Genomic DNA, 11,966 nt, shown 5'->3' on the forward strand with positions numbered 1-11,966 from the left:
CCCTAAATTAAGTTTCCCTTTGGCCATTTGGTTTGCTCTAGCCACAGTGCATCTGCCAGCTGTGTTGATCGTTTCCGTCGACCCCTGTCTGATACTTGACCTCTCCCAGCTCACTGTTACTTTTTCTTTTAAAATATCTACTATTTTGGTCCAGCATTTCAAATATAATTTTTGCTGACTTGGATTCTTTAGGAAATTGAGCCAGTCTAGTGTATTTATATACCACACAAGATGTTATGATCAAGGCCACGACTTCTGCTTCCCAAGGACTATCTAGACCAGCCGGGAGTCTCAGTAGCAGGAGACTCTGTGAGGGCAGTGTGGGGAGAGCAATAGGAAGAAAGTCGGGGACCTTCTCGAATACCAGGAGAAGTGGAGGCAGGTTGGAAGACATCAAGTAAGGGAAGCACCTTGAGCAAAAGTACCAAGAAAAGACAGGACAGATGAGAAGACAGAAAACCCTCCCGTCACTGTCATCCATGGCGTGTGCTTTCTGCCTGCATTACTTATCACGGCCATGTGGTCACGAGAGCGTAACAAACACCGGCGGTGGGGTCGGCACTGGAAACAGTTTGCAGACTCTGTCCTATTTAGCAATTTTATTTGGAGAAAAACATGCTTGGTTCACTAGTTTGAAATTTTACGAGAACAGTCTCTTAGGCCTCATGAACAGGGAGACCATATTCTTACATGTAGCTCTCTGCATTAACTTGTCCTAATGTTATAGGACGTTATGAATTACTGTGTTTCTTGACTGATCTTACTGTTTTATGTTTTGACTTAGATTTTACGGTATGGTATGTCCAGTGAAACCTGTTGGAGGCCTCACTGGCTCACTTCGCATTCTCTGATGTCAAGTGACAAAGTAGATCTTTCATTAGCAACTTGACCCACATGGAAATGATGGTCGAGCAGGAAATGGCAGTAAAGTAGTATTGGATTAATGAAAATTACTGCTGGGTGTTTTATATGCATACAGCGTAGGAGATCAGTTCTTTTTTTTTTTTTTTTAATGTTTATTGATTTATTTTGAAAGAGAGAGAACAAGCAGGGGAGGGGAAGAGAGAGAGAGAGAGAGAGAGAGAGAGAATCCCAAGCAGACTCCGTGCTGTCAGCACAGAGCCTGACGTGGATCTCGATGTCACAGACCTTGAGATAATGACCTGAGCCGAGATCAACAGTTGGTCACTCAAACCTCCTGAGCCACCCAGGTGCCCCTCAGGAGATTAGTTCCAAAATCACAGTGTAGAATTATGGGATTGTGTCTGTCCTAGAGAAGAGCTTACATTTACTTTGTCTTTGTTTTACAAACGAGGTAATCTATAGGCTTCAATAATAGCTGATTTTATTAAGTTGAACCATATACACTTGGCTGTGTTTCTGCATCAAAAATGGTTATATATCAGCAGTTCCATGCGGATCAGCCTAGTACTTTGTGGACTCTGATATTTAAATGTCTTTTAAAACTAGTTTTACTGTAATTTGGCCCAAAGCCCCAAAGTTGAACAGTCTCTGCATTTTATTTCTGTGTATGTTCAGTACGTTGGTGAGAGTGAGCGTGCAGTACGACAGGTGTTCCAGCGAGCCAAGAACTCCGCGCCCTGTGTCATATTCTTCGACGAAGTGGACGCCCTGTGCCCTCGAAGGTCAGACCGAGAGGTAGGCATATGCACCGTAAGCCTTTTGTAAGTTCTTATGAAGTCATTTCCTGAGAACACTGAGGTTCTTTAAGTGAAGAAACCTGGTAATTTGGAGTGAGGGCCTAGGCGTAACAGTTGTGTTGTTATCAGCCATCGTATCCATTTGTCTGTGTCATTTTGGTGGCAGACTTGTGACTCACAGGGGTGAGCAGCTGGGGGTTGCAGTGATGGTGGCTGTGAATAGCCCACCTCGTAATCTTGATCCTCATCAGGTGAACGGGCTCTTGAGGCCCAAGAAAATGTGCCTCGCGGTTCCACACACCCAGAATGGGGTCAGGCGGTGCGCTTTCTGACGCTGTACCGTTCGTGCCTGGGGAGGACGGGAAATGGGCCTGTACTGCATTCCGCCTGCACGAGTCTGCAGCGTCGCTGGTCACGGGAATGTCAGCACAGCCGGGGCCTGGAAGCAGTCGTTATCAGAAGGACCTTGTCCCAGAGTCCACTGGTGTAAAGAGCACGTGGCCTTCTGGAAACCAGTATGAAGACTGTCTAGTGGGTACATTTGTGACACGATGACTAAGGAAGTGATTATGTTTCTCTTGTGATTCATCTTCGGATAGTTATCTTGTGTGTGCCCTTAGGCTGTAAAACATTTATTAAATTCATTTCACTTAGAATCTCCAGAAACATTCCAAAGTCTCAAGAACAAAACTTGACTAATGTGAGTGTGATTCATGTCGCAGTGATTCTGTTTCCTCATCCGGTAGTCATCAGTAGCATCCCAGAAAATCCTTCTGGTCTTATCTCTGGGGGTGAGGTCAGTGGCCACGCAGAGGTCCTTCCCAGGTCACCCCGCCAGCTGGCAGATCCTGGAATCTGGTGGGGGATCCAGAGCAAAGCACTGCCCTTTCTGTCCGGCTGGTCAAGGCATGTTGTGCTCTGGAGTTGACTCCTTTTTATCTCCTTGTCTTTGGTTCTGAATAAACCCTTCATTTGTCAACAGCCCCTATGTTGGTTTGCAGCCGCCTGTTAACGGCTGGTGATTTTGACTTTGGAGAGGTGCAGCGAGTGGGTTGCGGCTGGTCGGCCATTGCCACAGAGAGGTCTGTGGCCACACGAACCGTGCTCTGACGTCTGGGTTCTCGCTCGTTCTTGGATGTTTACTAACACGTGTTTCCATTTTCCAGTACCTGTGTTCTTCTCTTTGGACGTTTTCGCCCGAAGGGGATTCTGAAGGAGAGAAATAGGGAGAAAAATGGGAGTACATATTTCTTTTTTTAGCGCGTGAGTTATGCATGGACACACGCTTGTGACAGAACTCAAATTAAGTTCTACACATGTTAGTAGATCAAGAGTCCTTCTTCCTATTTCCCTCTATTACTCTCCTTGGAGGTTATCTCTCAGTTTTGTATGTAGCATTTGTTATTCTACAACTTTCTCCATAAACTTAAAAACGTGTATGGTCATGCATGTGGTCATGCATCTTGATGATTTTCCCATGTGCTTAATGACTTAATTTTTAAACGATTGCATAAATATTCTACAGTCTGGAAACAGAAGGATTTCTTTAATAATTTTCTGTTTTAGACGTTCACATTGTTTCTAATTGTTTTTCTTACAAACAGAACTGCAATAACACTCTAATCACATGCTTTTGTGCACATGTATGTGGACCTATACATACTGTGTTTTGGAGCTGACATTAAATCATCTTTCACAAAAAAATACCGGATACATATGCCTGCCAACAGTATTGTCAGCAATGGCTAATACCCATCTTTTAATCTTTCGTCAGTTTTATTGTCAAACGTGACATTAAATCTTAGTATTCACGTCCCTGATTATCAGTGAGGTTGATTGTCTTCAGTGAATTTGTATTTCATCTTCTAGAAATTGCCTGATCGGATACTTTGATCCTTTTGCTATTAAAACTTCTTTTTTATTTATAGGAGCTTTTACGTGTGCTAGAAATTAATCCATTGTCTGATTGTGTGTGTTGGCACGTTTTTCCCAGTCTTCTCACTTACCTTTAATTTTTTTTATTACGTACAGTGTTATAATTTTGTTATAGTAAAACCTGCCTTTCACATTCCTGTGCTGATTCTGAGGATTTTGTCTGGTTTAGGTAGGACCGTGTTTGGTTGGTGTCTGGGGCTGCTTTACTGTTCTGAGTCAGGATTGTCACTATGTGCATCTCCTGACATTAGCTTTGTGTCCTCAAGGAGTGGTGACATGCACCGTTTCTTTTCTGGAGAAATTGTTACCACCTCTGTGTTGAAGAAACGCAGTAATCCCACTGCCCCCCCGCCACACACACACAGCACTACTTTTCTCATTTCTTCCATTGGGCATTTAAAACCTTTCTGTGTCAGAGTGAGTTCCCCTGTGTCCACCACCACCCTGCCCTTTCCCTTGGGTATTGCCGTAGATCTGCTTGTGTGCCTCTGGGAAGAAGCCTCGTGTCCCAGTCCGAAGATCTGGAACATCTCACATCCCAGGGGCTCTCGTGAGGCTGAGTCTACATTTGCCCAGTAGGAAATCTGTTGCGACTCTGGATGTAGAGTTCTCTCTTGTCCAGCAAGAGACTGGGACACAGGATTGAAAATGCGAGAGAGGCTAATGTCCTGGAGGAGACGAGAGCCCCGAGTAAGGGTCCTGGCTCCGTTTTTGTTTGGATCAGAAGGCTTACAAGCGTGATGGACTGGACGTGCACAAAGAGACAGTGGAGTCTTGAACATTAACTCATGGGCGTGGGGGAAAGGGGGTTTTGGAGAGATGCTGTGTTAGGGTTTGTGTCAATACAAAACAAAATCCTGGCTGTGTGGAAGGTTGTTTACAGCAGACAGGAGGCCCCACCTCTGTTTACCTAAACTGGCCTAGGGGACTGAGAGGAGAAAGAGGAGCAGGCTACCTCAGGGTCTGCAAGGCACCTTTGTTTTGCTAATTAGCTCCACTCTGGGCAACTTCACCCTGCTGTGGTCTTAAGTCCTGTTTACCTGTTCACCTATTTTGGTTCTTCCTTCCTGTGAAAGCAGCTTTCTGCTCTTGTACTAAGTTGGGGGGCATTTCCACCCTGAATACCTAATCTTGTTTACTTCATCTTGGATGCTTTCATCTTCAGATTTCCTATTCCTATACCTTTGTCCTATGCTGGGGGCCTTTGCCCTGTTTACCTAATCTCGTTTACCCAAACTTGGGTGTGTTCACCCTGTGACTTTCTAATTCTTTATGCCTTATTAACCCATGGTGCAAGCTCAGGGAATTCCTAAACTTATTCCCCACAGCCATTAGATCTTTTCTTTTCTTTTTTTTTTTTTTTAAGTTTATTTATTTTGAGAGAGAATGCATGTATGCTCGAGGAGGGGGGTGGAGAGGGAGGGAGAGAGAATCCCAAGCAACCTCCACGCTCTCAGCGCAGAGCGCAATGTAGGGCTCCATGACTTGAGCCGAAACCAACAGACGCTCAACTGACTGAGCCCCCCAGGTGCCCCGTAGCCATTGGATCTTTGAATAACTTGGAGGCACGAGATTTAGATCAGCCAGGCCTGCCCTTGTCTGGCTGTGAGGCCTGGACACGTGGCCTCTCCGAGCCTCAGCTTCCTCGTGGAACAGTGGATAACACGATTCCGGGGACTTCCTGCCCCTGTGTTGCACAGTGCCGGGATGTAGCAACCACTGAGAAAATAATCGCCTTTACCTCTTGACAGAAGCTTTCTTGAAGTTAGCTAGTACGTTACTTTGTATGGAAAAGAATGACGATGCGGTTTTCTTTTTATTGGAAACTGATGGAGGTGTGTTCATTCCCTTTCAGACGGGGGCGAGCGTGCGCGTGGTGAACCAGCTGCTCACCGAGATGGACGGGCTGGAAGCGCGGCAGCAGGTTTTTATCATGGCGGCCACCAACCGGCCAGGTAGGGGGTGCTCCCCATGACTGTCAGCGCTCCACGACACCGGGATTTACATTCATGCCACTAGAGGAGGGTTAAGTTTAGGAAATCCCTTGTTGGCTCGTAAGTTGAAATAAAACCTTAGCCTTTATGCGAGTGATAGTAAAAAAGACTTTTATTGCTTAGATTTGGGGGATTTTTCTGTGTTGGTCCTCGGAAGGTTGTCTCGTTGGCAGAAAACCCAGTGTCCGCTTTTGACCACACAGATGTTATCAGAATTTGTGTCCTGCGGTTTCTCCCAAGCTTATAGGAAACAAGGACCAGTCTCTTCACTGCATGTGAAGGTTGAAGATAGAGTCACAAGGTTTTATACCGGGACCACGTCACCATCCCTGCGGTAACTGTTACTTAAAGTTGTTACGAGCTTCATCGGAGCCGAGGGGCTTAGAAAAGGCTCATAACGTCAGCACCCGGCTCTTACTGAGGGTCCCAGAGTCTCTTCCTGTGCTAACTACTCTGCGGTCCTCATGAGCCGCTGTGTCGTAGCCACCCCGCGTGGACACTGGTGTTAACTGTCTGCCACCGTCAAGCTCACAGAATTTGTCTTTCGGGTCTTGTAAGTTACTTTGAAAGGTAAAACCTCCGTGAATTATATGAAGGTTTGTACTTTGACGGCAGTAAAGTACCGTCTCTGGAATCCGGCGGACCTGGGTTTGAGTCCTGGCTACAACTCTTGTTCTCTTACCGGTTCTGTTTCCACCCCCACCCGTGTGACACCGGCCGAGCACCTGTGTCACCCGTGTGACACTGATCACACGGAGCTGGTGTCAGAGCCTGCAAGGCTGCCACCAGGACCCTCGCGCTGCTGACCGGCCAGCTACAGGTGAACCCTCAGGTTCAGTAATTCGCCACAACAGTAAAGGAATGCAGGAAAGCACCATACAGTTGACCCTTAAACAACACAGGTTTGAATTACGTGGGTCCACTTACACGCGGCTTTTTCTCGTGAACATGGTGCAGTCCTATAAACGTCCTTATGGCCCCCGTAATGTTTTTGTTCTCTGCTGTACTTTATGGTAAGAATACAGCGTATAACACAGAGAGCGTGCATGACGTGTGTTAATTTTTATGTTACCGGTAAGGCTTCCAGTCAACAGTAGCCACTAGTAGTGTTTGGGGGAATCAGAAGTTACACAAGACTTTTGAGCGCGCGGGGCTGGGGAAAGGGGGCAGTCGGTGCCCCTAACGCCCACGCTGTTCAAGGCTCACTGTACTTGAGTTGCTGTTTGTTGTAAAGGATGCACACACGGCCAGGTGTGGGGGGCAGTGCAGACGTTGGGGGCCCTCTCCCTTTGGAGCCAGGGCACACGCCAGCCTGGGAGACCGGTGTGCTCGTCAGCAGGACGCTCCCAAGCTCTGCCGCCCAGAGCTTCCCTTGGGGTTTTATGCCTTAGTCACTGTTGGTCGATGGCCGCGCAATTGAACCTGTCTCCCCAGAGATGTGGCTCCCACTTCTACCCTCTAACCACGGGCTTGGTCTTTCTGACAACTGGCCCATCCTGAAGTTACTATCTTGGGCCGACCTTGAGTTGGTCATTAGCGTAGCAAAGACTCCCGTCCCTGGGGAATGGCAAGGCTATTTGAAGCTTTCTGAGGGGAACCGGGGACAAAGAGCAGAAGGCTTCTTGGTTACACCACCTCCGCTCTGGGCACAGGTTACTTCCAGGATAATGCAGTATAATCCAGTTGGCAGGATGGTCGTAAAGGGCATTGTGTCTCCCACGGCGTATGGCAAGGAGCTGTTCAGTAACTACTGCCTCTGCCAAGAGCACGTTTGGTGACAGCCAGGGCGGCGGTCCCGAGGTCCTACACTCACAGCTGTCCCCGGGGGAATCTGGAAAACCTCACAGATCTCTGTGCAGAATCACACCCTGCGTTTTCTGGTAGACGCAGAGTTTTTCTGAGAGATTTCGAGAAGACACCATAGTCTGCGATAAGCCTTCCTGTCTTCACCTGGCACTCGCCGTTTTCGTGTTTGGTGATCGTAAACACATATCTTTAGCTTAGTCTCTGTGGACTAGAATGTAACAGGTCCCCCCGTGTCCCTGGGTTTTACGTGAATCCTCGCCTCAAACAGTGCAGGTGTGTGTCCTTTCCCGGTCTCTGTTCACCTCTGAATTCTCTGAATTCTCGGCAGCTCTCCGGATTCTTAGCTGCGAAAGCCTGGGCTGAGTACAGTAGCCTGTGCTGACTTTAGCCATGGTGAGGGAGACAGGAACACGGTGGGCACCTGTGTCTTGTCCCTTCCGGTGTCCCTGAACCTGTTTCCTCTGCTCTGCCCCTCCCCCGTCCCCTTATCCACGGAAGAGATCTCGCTGCCTTGCTGCCTGCAGAAATCCAAGAGCGGCCCTGTGGGTCACCCGTGTCACCCATGGGCGTGCCTGTGGCGGTTCTCTTCCCTAGTGCGCTGTCCTGCAACATTCTGTTTGTTTGTGACTTGTTTTCTCCCCGCTTCCAGAAATCTCTTCCCACCTGATGGCTTTGGCCACATGACAAACTACCACCATACTCAGTGGCTTCAAATCACCATTTTTGCTCTGACCCACAATTTTGTGGGTCGGGGACTCCGGAAGGGCTTGTCCAGAGGTTCCTCTCCGATCCCAGTGCCATCAGCTGGAGTGGCAGGGCCAGAGGACCATCTCCGCGGTGACGCTCCGGCATCTCTGTCCCCTCCTCACGGAGCGTCCCCTCTCCAGGCCTCTCCTGGTGGCGTGGGCTCCCGCTGGCAGGATCCCGCATCCTCGTTCTCACGTGACCGCAGGGTTCCAGGAGACGAGGGTGGAGGCTGCCATTCCTGCTAGAGGCAGCGCCCGGGGGACAGCAGTGGGGAGGCTGAGGTTCCGGGGCAGGGACGCAGGGCGTGAACACCTGTGGTCGCTCTGACTCTTTGCACACAGGTTTCTTTCCTGACGCGCTCTGTGATCGCACAAGGTGTAGCTCCACCTTTCCGTTTGGTGTTGAAGACCCACCAGGTCAGCGTAAGGCTCTTTAATTTCTCAGCACAGCTTCTCTTCTGCTCATCAAATATTTATGGAGTTTTTACCGTGTGCCTGGTCCTCCCTGGCTTTGGGAATTCAAAGGCTAAGAGTTTGGAAAAATGCTTTGTGTGTACTGTGATTTGGGGCTGGGGAACTTGGGTACATAAGAGACAGACTGGCTAAGAGGGTAGAGAACGACTTGGCGGGGGCGAGGGCGGGGGGGGGGGGTGCGGGCTGACTTAGGGATGATGGTCCAGGAAGGCTGTTGCAGAGGTGCTATGTGAGCACAGGTACCCAGGGCGTAAGGGGCGAGAGCACCTGGCTGGTGGGGCCCAGACACACCAGCTGCTGCCGCTGGCAACGCACAAAATCGAAGGCAGAGGAAGGAGTCCTGCTGACAGGAAAGGAATTTATTTCCGCGAGGCCAACACCAGGGATGAGGAGGGAGCACGGGGCAGGCCGACACCCCCAAGCCGCCCGCCTGGGTAGGATGTGTGTGACGTTCCTCAGGCCCTCCTGGCTGCCCAAGGACTGGGGACAGGATAGAAGACACACGGTTGACTGATAGAGTCTCCATCAGTTTATAAATATCTCGGTAATATTACAAGGAAAAGGCAATTTTATCAATAGCCTAATCTCCAGGAACTCCCTACTGTCTTAGTGATAATACTCTGCTGGAGGGAAAAACAATCTTAGCTTGACAAGAGCTAGGTCTCCAGTATCCTTGAGTCTTCCTTAGCGTACGGAAGTCCTACTGGAAACTTCCCCTGGGCTGCCCCAACTCCACAGTATAGAAGCTGTCACCTGCACTACCCCAGTGCAGCTCTTCCTCCCCATGGGTCCTGTCCCCATGCTTTACTAAAATCACCCTTTTGGTACCAGAGACGTCTTCAAGAATTCTTACTTGGCCATCAGCTCGGAACCCCCACCACCACTCCAAAACCCCATCAGGGAGATGGGAGGCCAGCATCCCAAAAGACTGTCTCCAAAGTGCTGAACAAAGGTCCAGGTTCAGAAAGGAAAGTGTGGGACAAAGTTGGTGGGCACTGAAAGGTTGGTCATCGTCTTGGGGTCAGTCGTGGGTGGGGTCTTGCTGGTGCAGGACGGTCCCTGTTGCTTCAAGGGGTAGTTTCGGTTCCCTCTGGGGATGCTTTGCCTGCTGGGTGTTTCCCTGAATTCAGAAATTTGGAAACAAGAACTTACTCAGAAAGTACAGACTGAGGGGCGTCTGGGTGGCTCAGTCAGTTGAGGGTCCGACTCTCGATTTTGGCTTGGGTCATGATCCTGGAGTCATGGGATCGAGGAGCCCGCTTGGGATTCTCTCTCTCTTTGCCCCTCCTCTGCTTACGTGCGCGTGCTTTTCCCCCCTCTCTCTCTCTCTCTGTGTCTCTCCCCCTCTCTCCCTCCCTCCCTCCCTCCCTCCCTCTCTCTCTCTCTCTCTGCCTTCGTGTGGGTCACTTGAACATTTCTTAGAATTCCATTTTGATTTACCTGTTATTTTTGAGTGTATCTCTTTGTAGAGTGGTTTCTGTGGATGAGGCGGTTGTAGAACTGCATACACGTAGCTTCTCACTGTTTACTGATGTCAGCATTTCTTTTGCCAGTTCCGGCAAGGAGTACATGCACTGCCTGCCTTGGAGTTCCTGCACCAGCCCCATTCGGGACCGTCCTCCGTGTCCCTTCTCCACTGTCTCAGAACCTCCTCAGACAGCGTTCTTATTTTTGCCTCAGCTGTGGAATGAAATTTTTTTGAAGGTTATTTATTTATTTATTTTGAGAGAGACAGAGACAGTGTGAGTGGGGGGAGGGGCAGAGGGAGAGCGGGAGAGAGAGAATCCCAAGCAGGCTCCGAGCTGTTAATGCAGAGCCCGAGGTAGGGCTGGAGTTGATGACCCGTGAGGTCACGACCTGAGCCGAAACCAAAGTCAGACGCCTAACTGACTGAGCCCCCCAGGCGCCCCCTGTCAAATAAAATTTTAAAACTTAGGTGGAAAAGGAGGCTTTGTTGTATTTCCAAATTTTTGCTCTTCCCATCGATTTTTCTTTTCTGATGTTCTTAATTTTTTTCTGACATTCCTTTTTGTTTCAGAAACTCCCTTTAGTTGTTCTTTTAGGTGTGTTTAGCTTGTGGCGAATTTTCTTGGTTTTCATTTATCCAAGAATGCCTTGGTTTCCGGTTCTTTCTTTCTTGAAGCCTATATGGAGTTCTGGGTTGACAGAACTCTTTTCTTTCAATACCTGTAAATTGGGCCACTTCATGCCAGCCCTCGTGGTTTCTCCCTTCCTTCCTTCCTTCCCTCCTTCCTTCCTTCTTTCTTTCTCTCTTTCTCTCTTTCTTTTCTTATTTTTTTTTTAATGTTTATTTTTGAGAGAGAGTGGGAGACACAGAATCCAAAGCAGGCTCCAGGCTCCGAGCTGTCAGCACAGAGCCCGACGCAGGGCTCGAACTGACAAACCGTGAGATCAAGACTTAAGCCAAAGTCAGACGCTTAACTGATTGAGCCACCCAGGCACCCCCAGCCCTCATGGTTTCTGGACACAAACCTGCTTTCGTGTGAATGTCCTAACAGTACAGGTAGGGCGTCACTTCCCTCTGCTTGGAAGACTTTTTTTCTCTTTTTTTAAGGTTATTCATTTAGAGAGGGAAAGCATGAGCGGGCAAGGGGCGGAGAGAATCCCAAGCAGGCTTCATGCTGTCAGCACAGAACCTGAAGAGGGGCTCGATCACACAGATGGTGAGATCATGACCTGAGCCGAAATGAAGAGTTGGATGGTTAAGCCAGCTGAGCCCCCCAGACGCCCCTCTCCTATTTTCCATTTCTGTCATCACTTTTCCCCCTAACTTGTGAGGTGCTGCTTTCTACAAAACAAGGGAAAGAATTGTTCTATCCCCATTCCCCCCCCCCCCCCCACCTCACTACTCTCAAGACCTGCGATGTCCCTTGTGTGATGTGTGGAACACCAGAGTCCACCCCCTGTCCCGGAAATAATCCGCTTCCCTGTGCTCAGCCCCAGGAGACCAAGGTCCCTGGACAAAGTCCACTAAGACCACCGGTGCCCTGATTGTCATCTCCTGCGCACATGCGCACGTTCCTCCTTCTGGTACCGGCTCCTGTAAAGGACGTTCTCAGAGAGGAACTGTCTGTTCCTGCTGAATCCTCTGTGCCGCTGGTTAAAAACACTCCTACCCAGATAGCCACACCAACCGAGTAGGGTCTCTACTGCTCAGCGGGGGTCTGTTTCCTACAGTAGCAACACAGGATCCAGAAGGAGTTTCTGCTCTCTGTGCAGCTCTGTTGAAAAATGAAATCTGTAAATTATGACACACAGAAGGGTAAACTTCTGGACAAGGATTAGGTCTGCGGTTTTGTGTTTGAGACAAAGTTCCTAGTTCAGAGTCT

The 11,966-nt window shown here is 49.0% G+C and overlaps 1 protein-coding gene across 4 annotated transcripts in view; it reads left to right on the forward strand.

The window, feature by feature from the left end:
* Nucleotides 1-11,966, forward strand: part of NVL (nuclear VCP like) — a 91,573-nt gene that overhangs the window by 41,372 nt on the left and 38,235 nt on the right. For all 4 annotated transcript variants that reach the window (XM_040451958.1, XM_040451957.1, XM_040451956.1 and 1 more), the window contains 2 exons: nucleotides 1,540-1,659; nucleotides 5,452-5,551. In XM_040451958.1, coding sequence (XP_040307892.1) covers nucleotides 1,540-1,659; nucleotides 5,452-5,551 — 220 coding nt within the window. The remainder of the gene's footprint in view (nucleotides 1-1,539; nucleotides 1,660-5,451; nucleotides 5,552-11,966) is intronic.

The sequence above is a fragment of the Herpailurus yagouaroundi genome, unplaced genomic scaffold, assembly GCF_014898765.1.
Source record: "Herpailurus yagouaroundi ecotype Mexico unplaced genomic scaffold, PumYag 205, whole genome shotgun sequence".
Taxonomy (NCBI): Eukaryota; Metazoa; Chordata; class Mammalia; order Carnivora; family Felidae; genus Herpailurus; species Herpailurus yagouaroundi.